The sequence below is a fragment of the Rousettus aegyptiacus genome, unplaced genomic scaffold (genome assembly GCF_014176215.1).
Source record: "Rousettus aegyptiacus isolate mRouAeg1 unplaced genomic scaffold, mRouAeg1.p scaffold_m13_p_5, whole genome shotgun sequence".
Lineage (NCBI taxonomy): Eukaryota > Metazoa > Chordata > Mammalia > Chiroptera > Pteropodidae > Rousettus > Rousettus aegyptiacus.
Window position 1 is genome coordinate 76,692,034 of NW_023416308.1, and position 14,487 is coordinate 76,706,520.

A 14,487-nucleotide genomic window follows, 5' to 3' on the forward strand; every position below is an offset into this window, starting at 1 on the left:
ATTTTAATTGTTGTGCATTCCTTTTATTTCTTTCTTTTTTTTTTTTTTTAGGCATCTGTTGAAACATCATTGCATGTCCTATTTTCAGTGTAACGATCTTTTAGCATCTTCAAGTATTATGTGGTCAGTAGTCATTAAAATTCCCAAGCTTTACTGACATTTTCTAACAGCTTTGTTGAGTTATAATTGACGTAAATAGATTGCAGATATCTAAAATGAGAATAAACCAGAGAAACCCTCACCACAATTAAAATAATGAACATATCCACCTCCATAAGTTTTCTCGTGCTCCTTCCAGCCTCTCAATCAACCACTGATCTTCCTGTCACTATAGATTAGTTTGCATTTCCTAGAATTTTTATATAAACAGAATCATCATAATATGTACTCTTTTTTCTTCTGGCTTCTTTCACTTAGCATGATTAATATTGAATGTTTCAATAGTTCATTTCTTTTCATTGCTGAGTAGTATTCCATTGTGTGAATGAATATACCACAGTTTGTTTACCCATTCACCTGATGGTGGGCATTTGGGTTGTTTGGGGTTATTATAAGTAAAACGGCTCTGAACATATGTTTTGGGTAGGTCATATAGTGGGTATACGTTTAACATTTTAAGAACCTGTCAAATTGTTTTTCAAAGTGGTTTTACCATTTTACATTCTAACCAGTAGGGTACTAGAGTTCCATTTGTTCCACTAACTTTGTCAGCACTTAGTATGGTCAGTCTTTTTAATTTTAGACATTCTAATAGGTGTGTAGTAGTATATCATTATAGTTTTAATTTTCATTTCATTAATAATATTGAGCATCTTTTCATGAATAAAGTAATTGTCTTCGTTATAGGGATAAGGTCAGTACAGAGATATGTTTGAGAAGTTAAATATAATTTTCCCAAAGTCACACAACAAGTAAATGGCATAATCAGCATTTAGACCCAAGTCTGTCAGACCCAAGAACCCATTGCTTCCTAGTTTATTAAAGTACCTTAAAGCTGATGAGCTCTCCAGAGATTATTTTGCTAAGTGCAAGAAGGTGGCTACCAAAACCAACTCAAAAGGTTCTCTTTATCTGCCCTTGCAGTAAGAGTAAGCATTTTACAACATCTAAGAAAGGAAAAATTAGTACAACTAGAAAGAATAGTTTTAAGTTTTCAGGTGACAGGAAGGAAAAAGGATAAGAGCAATTGTTAAGAAACAGGGCAGAGTGGCTCCATAGTGTAGTGGTTATTAGCATATCGGCTTTACACGAAAAGGTCCTCGGTTTGCACCCCAGGTGGAGCCACAGACAATACCCTGGGTGCGCCAGGCCCCCGGGTGTACGCCCCAAGTGTGTGGGAATAGACACCCCGTCTTCAGAGATCCAGTTCTTAAGGGGAAAACAGCAACATCCATAGATCAGGAGTGGGAGTTAGAGGGATTAAAAGGGGGGGGGGGAGGAAGCAGCAATGTAAAAAGCATATGATAGTGGACCCCTATTACTGTCACTGCAACCTTTCATTTTCTTTCATGAGAATCAGAAAATGAACTCAAAATAAAGAGAAGAATGTTGAGTATTAAACAACGTTGCCAAGATAAAATGTTTTGGGTTGATTCCCAGTGCCAAAGCACAGTACATATTAACATTCCTTACATAGTTTTGGAAATGTGTACTACCCACATTGGCTTTTAGTTTTTAAAGATGTATGGGTGTTTTGCTTTGGTTTGGTTTGGTTTTTATAATGCCCCAATTTCTTTTTAATGTGTATAACCTTTAGAATATGAAAGTAATTTCTAGCAAATGATCCTCATCTCTTATGTCACAATGCTCAGTTGGAAAACAATGGAATCATAAGCCTGAGATGATTCAAAAGGTCAAGATTTGAGTATTTTATCGTTGACCTGGTTGACCATAGGTGAATTATTTGTAAGATGAGGTACACAATTACCTCACTCAGTTTTGGAGAACTTTCAACAGTAATTATAAATGAGAATATACAGGGGTTTTGAAATGCAGGCAATAAATGTGACAGAAAATATGTACTATTTATTCTTCTGGACACCGCCCCCCCCCCACAATCCTACAGAATTTTATTAGTGAAATAGCAGTTAAGAGTCATTAGTGAAATAGCAGTTGAGAGTCATTAATGATGATTACTCAAGATAAATAACTTTAATTCATTAAAAAGTAGAACTTGACAATATAGGCAGCCTCTACTTTTTGATTCGTTGAATCCCGGGAAATCTTCTCTTACCTTCTCCAGTCACCTCTTCCATATTCAACTTCCCTATGCACTTAGCATTTAGTTGTGGTAGTTTTCCACTCTAGGTTGTGAGCTCCTGAAAAGCAGACACGGTGTCCTTCATTTCATATCTAAGAGCCTTGCATAGTGTTCAACATATAGTAGGTATTTGATATTTTTATTAATTGTTCTACTGTGACACCTAATTCTTACTCTTCATTCCTTATATCCTTAATGTGTGAACATCGGTGCCTTTGTAGGTTTGAACATGGGAAAAGGTAACCAAATGAGTGCTTATATGTAGCTAGAAACAAAGAAACCTTCAGGCCTGGTTTCTGTTTCTTCTTTATTGAACCTTTAGTTTAAAAAGTAAAACACGACTTACTCTAATAGTTCAAACAGTACAGAGGTATATAAAAAACAAGTCAGTCATATCATATACTGTATTCTCCAGTCTTTATTCTTCTTACTCTTCCTCCCTCTGTCATATTTATGCTCATATAAATATTATTTGTACTTTAATATCATGGGCTGTACTCTAGATAAAGATATTTTTTATACTCAGCACCATTTAAATTAATATATACCTTTTAGCTATGGTGGATAATATGTATTTAAATATGATTTAAAAATTAATTTTCTTGTGCTATATTTCAAAAGGGAATGTGCCCCTTTTGTGTGATAAAATATGCATAACATAAAAGTTACCATATGAACCATTTTTAGTTGGTCCAAAGGTTGTAAGTTATTGTTAAGCTGAACCAATTTTAAGTATCAGTTCAGTGGCATTAAGTACAGTCACATCGTTATGTAACCATAACCATCATCCATCTCCAGAACTCTTTTCATTTTGCAGAAGTAAAACTCTATACTTAATAAAAATTAGCTCCCCATTTCCCCATCCCCCAGTTGCTGGCAACCAACATTCTTTCTGTCTCTGTGAATTTGACTACTCTAGGTATCTTCTATAAGTAGAATTATACAGTGTATATCTTTTTGTAACTGACTTTTTACATAACATTAATGTTCTCAAGGTTCACCCATACTGTAGCGTGTGTCAGAATTTCCTTTTTAAGATTGAATAATATTCTGTTGTATGTATATACCACATTTTGTTCATCTATTCATCTGTCAATGACATTTGGGTTGCTTCCACCTTTTGGCTATTGTGAATAGTGCTGCTGTGAACATGGGTGTACAAATATCTGTTCAAGTTCCTGCTTTCAAAATCTTTAGGATATATACCTAGAAGTGAAATTGCTGGATCACATGGTAAATCTAGTAGTAGTATCTTGTTATGGTTTTGATTTGAATTTCCCTAATGGTTAATGATATTGAGCATCTTTTCTTATCTTTATTGGCTATTTGGATATTTTCTTTGGAGAAATATCTGTTCAAGTCCTTTGTCCAATTTTGAAATGGATCATTTTTTATTTTTGAGTTTTAGGCATTTATACATTCTGGATATTAATCTCTTGTCAGATACATGATTTGCAAATATTTTCTCCCATTCTGTGGGTTGCCTTTTTTTCTGCTGTCTTTTGATGCACAAAAGTTTTAAATTTGATGAAGTCAGATTTATCTATTTTTTTTTTCCTTTCGTTGCCTGTGCTTTTGGTGTCATATCCAAGAAATCATTGCCAAATCCAGTGTCATGAAGCCTATGCTTTCTTCTGAGAGTTTTATAGTTGTAACTTTTCCATTTAGATCTTCAATCCATCTGAGTTAATTTTTGTAAGGTACGGGTCTTTCACTCCTTTATATGTGGATATCTAGTTTTCCCAGTACCATTTGTTGAAAAGACTGTCCTTACCCCATTGAATAGCATTGAGACTCTAGCTGAAAATCATTTAACTGTATATGTAAGGCTTTATTTCTGGGCTTTCTATTCTCTAACTCATTCTTAATGGGTGTTATTGATGTACAGCATGGACACATCATAATTTATTCAAACATCCTCTATTAGTGGATATACAGATTGTGTTCAGGCTTTTGCCCCTACGTGCAATGTTGCAATAAACATTCTAGAGTATGTAGTCTTACATCCGGGTGCTTTTATATCTCCATAATGTATTCACAGAAGTGAAATTGCCAGATCAAGTGGTATGTTTAGTTTTTAATTTCAGTAGGCAGGTTTTTTTTTAAAAGGATACATCATTTTACATTTCCATCAGCAATAGATGAAAGCCTGTTTCTTCACATCCTTGGTATCATTTAGAATCTTTTTAATGTTCCCAACGTGATCATTTTAAAATGGAAGAGGCCTTTATTAGTCAGTATTTAACAGTGAAAAGTGAAAAGATACTGATAAATAGTTCTTATATATTTAAAAGACATTTATTCTTGGTTTTAAAAAGAAAAAAATCTGTCCTTTCATAACATGAAAAATGCAAATGAGAACAGATACTTATTTCTGTGTGCAGTCAAATAAGTAAGTTAATATTTTGAATCAGTCGGGTTTTAAGTGTTTCTCCTGCTTTCAACCATTTTCTGCAGTAAGCAAGCTAGCCAATGACTTTTAATTTTTCCTAGCTCAATGCAGATACCGAAAGAGAAGAAGAAGAGTTTGAAGACAACATGGATGTTTTTGATGACAGCAGTTCCAGCCCTTCTGGCACCTTAAGAAATTACCCACTCACCTGCAAAGTTGTTTATTCCTACAAGGTTTGTATTTCTCTAACATATTTCTCATATTAAATTGTTTCGACTCTGAAGATACTCGTAACAGTGTCTCCTCAGCCTCTCTTACTGTCTTAACATAAAATTGGTGTTCAGTTAATATTAGGGGCAATATAACATAATGGTGAAGAGTCTAGGCTCTGACATCAGAGAGCCTGGGTTAAAATCCTGTCTCTGCCACACACGAGCTATATGACCACACTAGTCCCTTAGTCTCTATGAGCCTCAGTTTTCTTATCTATATGATGGATTAATATTAAAAGGCTAGTTTGAAGAGTAAATGAGATAAACACTCTTAAAAGAAAGCACTTAGCACAGTGCCTGGCATCTCATGAATTTTCAGCATATAGAACTCTTACCCTTATTATCAGTTACCCAGTTATCACAAGACCCTCTATTAAGATGATGCTCAAAATTGATATTAAAAGAAAATTGTTTTACAAAGCAGTTTTGTTCAACTTAACCTTTCCTAATTTTAATATAACCACCTCTTGTTTAAAATAACCACCTCGAGTTAAGCAGGGACCAGGATAAACAGACGCCAGAATTTCCAAACCTGATTTAGTATAATAGCTCTTAATGTCTCTCACCCCTGCCCAGCTTTCACATTAACTTTTTATTCATACAAAGTAAATTGAATTTCAGTTTCCCAGTTCCTCTTTCCCTCACTCTCCTTATCTAGTCCATCAGCCAGTCCTTTTGAGTGCACCTCTAAAACATATCCTGAATCCATTCCCTTTTCACCATCTTGGTCTAGGCCATTGTTTTGATTGCTATCAAAGAAAAAAAAATTCATAATTGGTATCCCTTTTTCATACTCGCCTCCCAAAAGTCCATTTTCCACTCTGCAGTCAAAATTATCTTTAAGGCACAAAGGAGATTATTTTACTTCCCCACCCAAAACCCTTTTTACACTTTCCATCACACTTTGAAAAACAAACTGAAGTAGTGTCTATAATGTCCGGATTGATCTGGCTCCTGTCAGTCTCTCTGGCATCATGTCATACCGTTGCCCCACCTAACCCACTTGCTCTGCGTGAGCCACTCTGGCTGCCTTTTAGCCTTCAAAAGCACCAGGCTTCTTCCTGACTTGACAACTTTGCACTTGCTGCCTCCTCTACCTAGAACTGTTTTTTCCCAATCTTGGTTGGCTGCACACTGCTGTTCATTGAGGCTCGGCTAAAATATTGCTTCCTCAGGTCTCGACCCCTGACCGCCTAAATACATAACTAACTCCTCAGTCACTACTCTCTATCCCATTACCTTTTTGCCCTCTTTTATTTCCTGGATAGCACTTATCTCCAGCCAGACTTAATCTTATTTGTTTTTCATATTTCTTGGTCTGGCTCCCCACTAAAAGCCCACGAAGGCAGAAACTTTGTCTATGTATCTTCAGCACCTAGGACAGTGCCTGACACATTGTAGGTCTTCAGTAAATAAATTATAGGATGAATAAATGAATGGTATAAGAAAAGGCATGAACAAATGATTCCTCCTCTGGCTCCCATGCTAATGGAGACCCAGTGTTTAAGGGACAACAACAGAGGAAGGGTCTGGAAAGAATCTTCAACAATCATATACAGGACAGTATCACGCCCACCATCACTTGTATCCCCGGATAGCCAAAAGTTGACAGTATTTACTCCTCCCATCAGTGGTTTCCAGACTTTTTACTTGATCGTCCTTTAATTATATATTTAAATAAAAAATACTTCCTCTGTTCTAAAAGGGTTGGTTTCGGGTTTTTTGTTTTTGTTTTTGTTTTTTTAAGTAAACTTTTGATAACCTTTTGAAAAGTTGAGGTCATCTTCTGAGATAGTTGGAAAGATGTTATACAGTATTATGAAACTAGGTTTGGGATGTTTCCCCATCTCACCTCTCAATATTATATTTACTTTGAAGTTCCAGGATTAAAATGTAAGATCCTTAAATGGAGAGGATCCTAAGGGTCTGAGTGATTACAAACATCTCACAGTCATCCAACATTTCTTCTGTTGGCATATCCCAGGCATGTCCCTATGGTAAACCAGACTGTAAAATTCTGTTTAATCATTAAACCTTTATTGAGTGTCCATTTCATAAGTTTTAGGGATGTAAGAATTAATGTGACACAGTCCCCTGCCCCCCAGAAATGGATAGTGGGGGTGGGGAGTAAATATTAATATAGAAATATATGAAAACATTTATAGTAGAGGTAAAACCTCTAATTCTTCCTTTGATGGTTGGGAGAAATTTTACAGATGAGATGGCATTTAAATTAGGTCATGAGTAAGGTCTTTCTAGATAGAGTAAAAAGGTAGGGAAGAGAAGGAGCCTTCTAAGCAAAGAGAACAATAGATACAGAGACACAGTCTGATGAGAGTATGGGGTGTTTGGAAAATGTTAAAGTCAAGCGTGGGGAATAGAGCAGCTGTAAATAAAGACGTTTGCTTTCAGATAGTAAAGGGCCTTATAGACCAGACTGAAGTTTGGCTTTTATCTAGGCCAGGAGGAGCATTGGATATTCAAAAACTAGATTGGGCTTTTAAGAAGGTAACCCTGGTCATGGTATAAGTATTCTACATGATAGATTAGAATAGACGGAGACTAACTAAAAACTAATAGTGATTCCTGTAAGTCCAGACCAGCAAAGTAGACCTGGATTAATCTGGTGAAAATAATTAATTAATTGATTGATTAATTAAAAACTATATTTAAACATCAGATTCAAAAGCCTTAAAAATGCTTATAACTTTTGACCCTACTAGCATATATCCTAAAGAAATGACCCGCAATATAGAAAAATGTTTTGGATGAGAATGTTCTTGCATTATAATACTACTTTTAATACCTTAAAGTTGGCAGCCCAATAAGGGAACAGTTAAATAAATTTATTATTTATATAAAGTAACAATAACAAATATTATGAAGATAATTGAAAAATACATATGTGAGAGTTGTTTTTTTTGTAAGAAGAAATGCTGTTTTGTGTTTTAAAAAGTAAGATATCAAATTCTATGCACCTCGAGATTTCAGTTAGGCATACCTCCAGCTTTTCTGCAGTGACGTGTATTATTTTTATTATCAGGAAAAAAGCATATTGTTTTAAAAGAAAACAGGAAATTTAGAGAGAGGATCAAGTAATGGAGGGCATGGCTACTTCTGGAGTTCCGGCTGGCACTGGTATTAATGGACTTCAGGAGGCAGTGTGAGAACATGTCTTTACTTAATAACCATTTACTGGCCACTTGCTGTCTTTAGTCCCAGTAAGTGAGCAGAATTACATTCCTTGCCTTAAGTAAGTAATTCTGGTAGGAAGCTCACAAGGGCAAATAACTAACTAAAGTACGGAGTAGTCAGAGTTAGAGTTATACACAAAGCTTCATAAGAAAAGGAGGAAGAAGCAACCGCTCATTGTAGGTGGTCTGAGAAAACATATGAGCTGGGCCTCAAATTATGAGTAATAATAATAACTACTATTTATGAAATACTGTGTGGCTGGCACTATATGTGTTTTTTTTCTAATCCCTTCATTAACCCTGTAAGGAAGATATTACCAACCAACCCATTTATTCAACCAGTAAGACTTGAGCACCTTCCATACTCTTTTCTAGGCTCAAGGATATAGCATTGATCAACACAGACAAAAATCTCTGCCGTCATGGGACTTACATTCTAATAGGAATAAAAAGAAAACTGAGGCTCAGAGAGGTCTTACAGTCACTTGCCCATAGAAACAGACTGAAGCTGGACTTGAACCCACAGTAATTTACATCCACTCACCAGATGGAAAAGAGGGAATAGGGCCTGCCGGAAAGAAGAAAGAGTTTGGTAAAAGCAGAGAGACAAGGAAGACATGGTATGTTCAGAGAATAGGGATTAGTATCCTGGAGCCAAAGCATCAAAAGACCATGAGGACCCAGTTCTGAAGGGTCTTGAGTGCCATGTCAGGAAGAACTGGTCACTGTTTGGGATGATATGATCAAGCTAATGTCTGCTTATATAACAATGCTGGACAACTTGCATGGACCTCCATGGCTTTTTTCCAAGGGCAGCAATTTAAAGTGTTTTTTATACCTCCTGCTTTGCTTTCGCACACTCTAAAGTCAGGTTGTGTTGGTAATTTTTAAGCCTTTCCATGGAATTAGGAAAAACATCTTCATTATGTAGATGCCTTTTGCTGGTATGTTCAAGGCATAGTGTGGTTTCAGATTAGCAAAGAAATTCCTTTGGAAAAGCTATCAAGAACCAATGAGCTTTTTTTCCTCATATTTTGATATATAGAGGTAATTTACTTAACATTCTGGTCCTGGAGTATTTCTGTGATTGGTCATCCATTTTCAATACTATTTTTCTGTCTCAGGCAACATCCAGAATCTGTGTTTGATGAAACATTATAATGCACATGAAATGGGAAATGAGTCTTTGGAAGATGACCCTTTTTTTTTTTTTTTTTTTTGGCCTTATTTTCACTTGTGTAACTTGAAGATATTTCATACTTCGAGACTGAGATTTGAAAAACTATTTGGTCTCAGGTGATAGTTTAAATTGATCTCGGGACTTGGGGAAAGATTTTAGACTGTTCACTAGAGAGCCAGAAGAGGCCAGCAGGCCCCTTCCTGTTTACAGGTGATAGGCAAGTTTCTTTAGGAAACAAAACCACGTAGTCTCTCTCCAGCCCCTCTGCAGAGCCCCTGAGGGTTTACTCTCAGATTCTGCAGCCTCAAGGGCAGTATCTGGGTGGCTGGTGCTAGTGGACTCCTGCTGTCAAGGATAATAAAATCATCACAATTAGTGACTTGTATGGAAGCACATCAGCGGATCGGCCCAGTCTCCTCAGTTAAATTGGAGCATAATAAATCCAAACTTTGGCAAATCTTAATCATTTCGTTTCCTACAACTTTCTTCTCTTGGCCACTCTTTTACAGTGATTCCAGATCAATTCTAGGCACTACTCAAGCTGTCATCCAGTCCATGTACATAGTTCCTTGCATTTCACAGCATGTACCTCCATGGTACCATTCTGGTACAGTTCTAATCCAGTGCTTTCTCCTTTGCTTGTGCTTCCCAAATTATCATGGTTCTCTGCTTATTCATCCCACATTGACTCTCCAATCCTCCCAAGAATGGCAGGATTGTCATTTTGAAGAAATGGAGGCATCAAGAAGTTGAATAACTTACCAGTAGACACATAAGCTGGAACCCTGATCCTCTACTTCCAGCAGAGAGCTGTGTTCACTGAACCTGATTGCCTCCTCAGGATTCCACTTCTCCAGTTTTGGTTGTGGCTTTATTTTGTTTAGTTTTTTAAAGTAAAACTTCACCTCATTATGATAGTTTTACAACACTTAAAATCTTATGTTCAATACGTTTTTCAAAATCATTTCAGTATTTTAATCCCCAGTTTTTGTTGTGATCAGTTCACATCTGCTCTTTAGCTAACCTTTTTAATTTTGTTCATGACCATCCTACATTGCAGGCTTCTCAACCAGATGAGTTGACCATTGAGGAACATGAGGTGTTAGAAGTGATTGAAGATGGAGATATGGAAGACTGGGTAAAGGTATATTCCTTTGCTCATATCACCCCTTCTTGTGACATATTTAGGAGTTTGTTTTGGTTCTTATTATGCCCTATCCAAAGTGTGTGTGTGTAAACCTGTTTTGTCACATGTCTTTCACTCAGGCTCGAAATAAAGTTGGCCAAGTGGGTTACGTGCCCGAAAAGTACCTGCAGTTCCCCACCTCAAACAGTCTGCTGAGCATGCTGCAGTCCTTGGCTGCTCTGGACAGCCGGTCACACACGTCCAGCAACTCCACGGAGGCCGAACTCGTTTCAGGCAGCCTCAACGGAGATGCCAGTGGTAAAGACTGAAACAAGGCACTCTTTATTTGGTCACATTTGGCCTAAACTGTATTACCCTGGAGTCTTCAGTAGGTTAAAAAGCACAACTCTATTCCTGCTCTATAACATATTTTCCTTTATGTGGTCACATTTATCTTTTACAGTAGAAACCTAAAGTTGAACTTCAGTGAGTAAAAAATTACAGCTTTACTCTTATTCTGTATGGTGCTTTTTTAGTTGTCAGTTAGCATTGGGGTGGTTGCAAAAGTAACCTGGTTGTCATTGTCCTTACTGCATTTCTCTCTCTTGTGCTACCTAGTCTGTTTCGTGAAAGCACTTTATGACTACGAGGGCCAGACAGATGATGAATTATCTTTTCCTGAGGGAGCAATCATCCGAATATTGAACAAAGAAAACCAGGATGACGATGGCTTCTGGGAAGGGGAATTCAATGGGCGGATTGGAGTTTTCCCATCGGTGCTAGTGGAAGAACTTTCAGCCTCAGAAAACGGTGACACTCCATGGATGAGAGAGATTCAGGTACACGAAAGCTGAATTAAAAGATATTAAAATATCTGGCAAGTTGTTTGTGGGCAAGACAAAGCCTCAATATAGATATAAACCGAACAGATTTTTTAAAAAAAAAAAAAGATAATTAAAGAATATGACTCCCAAGGGGTCTATTGACCCTTTAATAGAGCGCTGTAGTCTCAGCCTCACCCCCACCACTCCAGTCTTCGGTTGCCAGGTTTCTGCAAAACTGAATTTGGGAAAGCAGGGACTCATCAGTCAGGGTCTGTGTAATGACTATATTACACCTGTACTCTCCCACATTTTCTTCTCTGAATCGGTTAACCAAAATGCTAAATTGTATGTGACATACAAAAGAATAGTTTGGTGGCGAGACAGAAACAAACTTGAAAGGGAACGGATTGTCTCTGTGGTTAGTTCATGTAGTAAAAATATTGGTTTGTTCTTTCCCTCACTGTCAGAGCCTCCCTGCCCAGCCCAGGTCATGCCAGTCCATTTCGGAGAACTGATGAGCCTGCCAGAGCCTCATTATTTATACTCATGTGGCCCTAGGCTTAGCTCATCACAGCAAAACTTGCCTTTATAGGAAACCCCTAATTTGGATCTGTCACAGCAGGCCTGACAGGTCCAGGACCATCAGGAACATGTCCACCCACCTTCTGTGGTATTATGACGGCTTAGCCCAACATTCACAAGACCTAGAGAAGTCAGAAACTCAGCCAATTATTTTATCTTCACCAAAAAATACAACTTGTTCTTTTTTGTGTTCTTAACTGAATTTACTGAATTAACTAATTTGGTATGTTTTCAATAGAATTCTAGAGAATGGTTTGACATGATAACTGTTTAAGATAAACCATCATCAATGGTATAATGAGATCTGCGAGAGGAAAAAGGGTTTTAGGGTTTGGGTTGTTTATTCTAGGCTCACGTCTCACTAATGAGGCTGACAGAAAAAATGTCCAATAGTCATAACTTAGCTCCAGAGAAGAGTAACTTGTCCAGAGTAGTCAGAGAAGCCAGCTAGTCTCTCCTTTCTGAGGTGACCACTTTGTAACCTCTGTTCACTTTGTGACAGATTTCTCCTTCCCCCAAGCCACCCGGCTCCCTGCCTCCACTGCCGCTGTACGACCAGCCTCCCAACAGCCCTTACCCCAGCCCAGATAAGAGGAGCTCCCAGTACTTCCCCCGTTCTCCTTCAGCAAATGGTAAGGGTTCTCCTGGACTTGGGTCAAAATGCATTTCATTCAGAAATCCACTTATTCACCTGTAGGGCAAACAGACCTGCATTAGAAATTTTATTGCTCAACAACATGAATAAAATGAGCTTCTTTGGTTCCCTCCCTTAGAAAATAGCTTCCATGGTGAATCACCAGGATTCGCACAGGCACCAAGGCATACTCCTGAGACCTCATATGGGAAACTGCGACCTGTAAGTCTCTTATCTGGCAGGGTTATAGAATGTACAGTTCTTCCAAATTGAAAGTTAGAAAGTAGTGTTTTTTCCATGGCCCCTTTGTTACTAATTCCCCCATGCAAGGGTGAGGTAGGTTTGGGAAGACAAAAAGAGCTCTTGAAAAGAAGGCTATACAAATCACATCTTGGAAGGTCCAGTCTACACTGGCACTTTTTTTTGAGTCATGGTGGGATGCAACATGATCACTGTGAATGTGTGTTTAAATTATAACAAGCTCTACGAACATTAAAATGGTCTAATTGTGAAACAAGCACTTGTTTTTCAACAAGCATTTATTGAGAACCTATTTTACAGGCCTACATTTGCCTCTTTGAGGGACACTAAGATGAAATAATAAGATATACTTCATGCCTTTTTGAGGTTTGAGAGCTTCTATTGTCAAGGAGAATCTACTCTTACAAATAATCGCCTCTGCTCACTGCTCACTCTGCTGTCTGCCATGGACTTGACCCCATCACCTCCCTGTGAAACAGCTTTTCCAAGGTCATAACTTTCACACGCTGCTCCTGTGCATACTTTGCAGTTTTATTTTCCTGGACCCCCCTCATCAGCATTTGACACCATTCCTTGAACCACTCATTTCCTTAGGTTTCGTTCATTCAGTAGATGTGTATTGAGTGCCTTGTTAAGGACTTGGTTCTTTATCCTAAACGTGATAGGAAGCCATTGTAAGATTGTAAGAAGAACAGTGATATAACCAGTTTTGCATTTTTAAAACACTGCTATGGCAGTTATGTGAGGAATGAATTGAAGATGGCAGAAGGGACATGGGGAGCCATCAGGAGGCTGAAGCAGTAGTCTAAGCAGGAGGGGACGGTAGCATGGACGGTGGGAAGAGTGGCAGTGGAGAGAAGTGGGCCAGTGTGTTGAACCAGCCTTTCCTGGTTTGCTTTCTATCTCTCTGGCCCTTGCTTTTCATTGACCTTTACAGGCGTCTCTGGCCTCTATCCATCTCTGCTGATGCTTCTTAGGATTCTTTCCATGGGCTGGTTCTCTCGAAGTCATTAAACCTTGCATAATCTCATCTACTGCCATAGCTTTGATAACCATTTATTTACTGACAACTCCCAGATTGATAACTGCCAATCCAATCTCTTCCCTGAGTTTCAGACTTGTGGATATCTCAATGTACATGTACCAAACCCCTAGAACTCAGCAAAAATGAGTTCATTATCCTCTTTGCCAGTGCTCTGGCCTCCCACAAATAGTAATCACTAAATCCTGCCGAGTTTCCTTCAGAGACAACTGTCAATCTTTCCACTTCTCTACCCCTCACAGCTATCACCAATTCAGGCTAACATTTCATTCAGATGACTACAGAAGTCTTCTAAATTGTCTTCTTAACCTATATCTTTGCCCAACTCTGCTCTTTTCTCCAAACTGTTAACCGGAGTCATCTTTTCATATATCTGATACCGCTGTTTAAAATCTACCAATGATTAGTCTTTGCCTAAAGAATAAAGCTCAGATTTCACAACTAAACCCCAGCCTACCTCTCTGATCTTTTGCAACTCTCCTTCCAAGACATGCTGCAAGGTTTTCAGTTCTCTAAACATTGCTCAAGAGTCTCTTGCTTCCAGCCCCAGGCCTTTGCTGTGAATGAGGCCTTTAGGGCTATAGTGACCCTTGTGCCCGTGAGGCTTTCAGCCTGGCAAGATTGTTGTGTTTCACATTTTATCCAGAATAGTAACTCTTCAGTGTGGGAGTGAAAATTGGGTTGGAAGCCCATGCCCAGAGCATTTCTGAGACCCCTGGG

The 14,487-nt window shown here is 38.1% G+C and overlaps 1 protein-coding gene across 2 annotated transcripts in view; it reads left to right on the plus strand.

The window, feature by feature from the left end:
- FCHSD2 (FCH and double SH3 domains 2) overlaps positions 1–14,487 on the plus strand; it is a 208,892-nt gene that overhangs the window by 192,171 nt on the left and 2,234 nt on the right. For both annotated transcript variants that reach the window (XM_016161455.2, XM_016161454.2), the window contains exons 14-19: positions 4,754–4,885; positions 10,359–10,442; positions 10,565–10,742; positions 11,043–11,263; positions 12,333–12,462; positions 12,604–12,686. In XM_016161455.2, the coding sequence (XP_016016941.1) occupies positions 4,754–4,885; positions 10,359–10,442; positions 10,565–10,742; positions 11,043–11,263; positions 12,333–12,462; positions 12,604–12,686 (828 nt within the window). The remainder of the gene's footprint in view (positions 1–4,753; positions 4,886–10,358; positions 10,443–10,564; positions 10,743–11,042; positions 11,264–12,332; positions 12,463–12,603; positions 12,687–14,487) is intronic.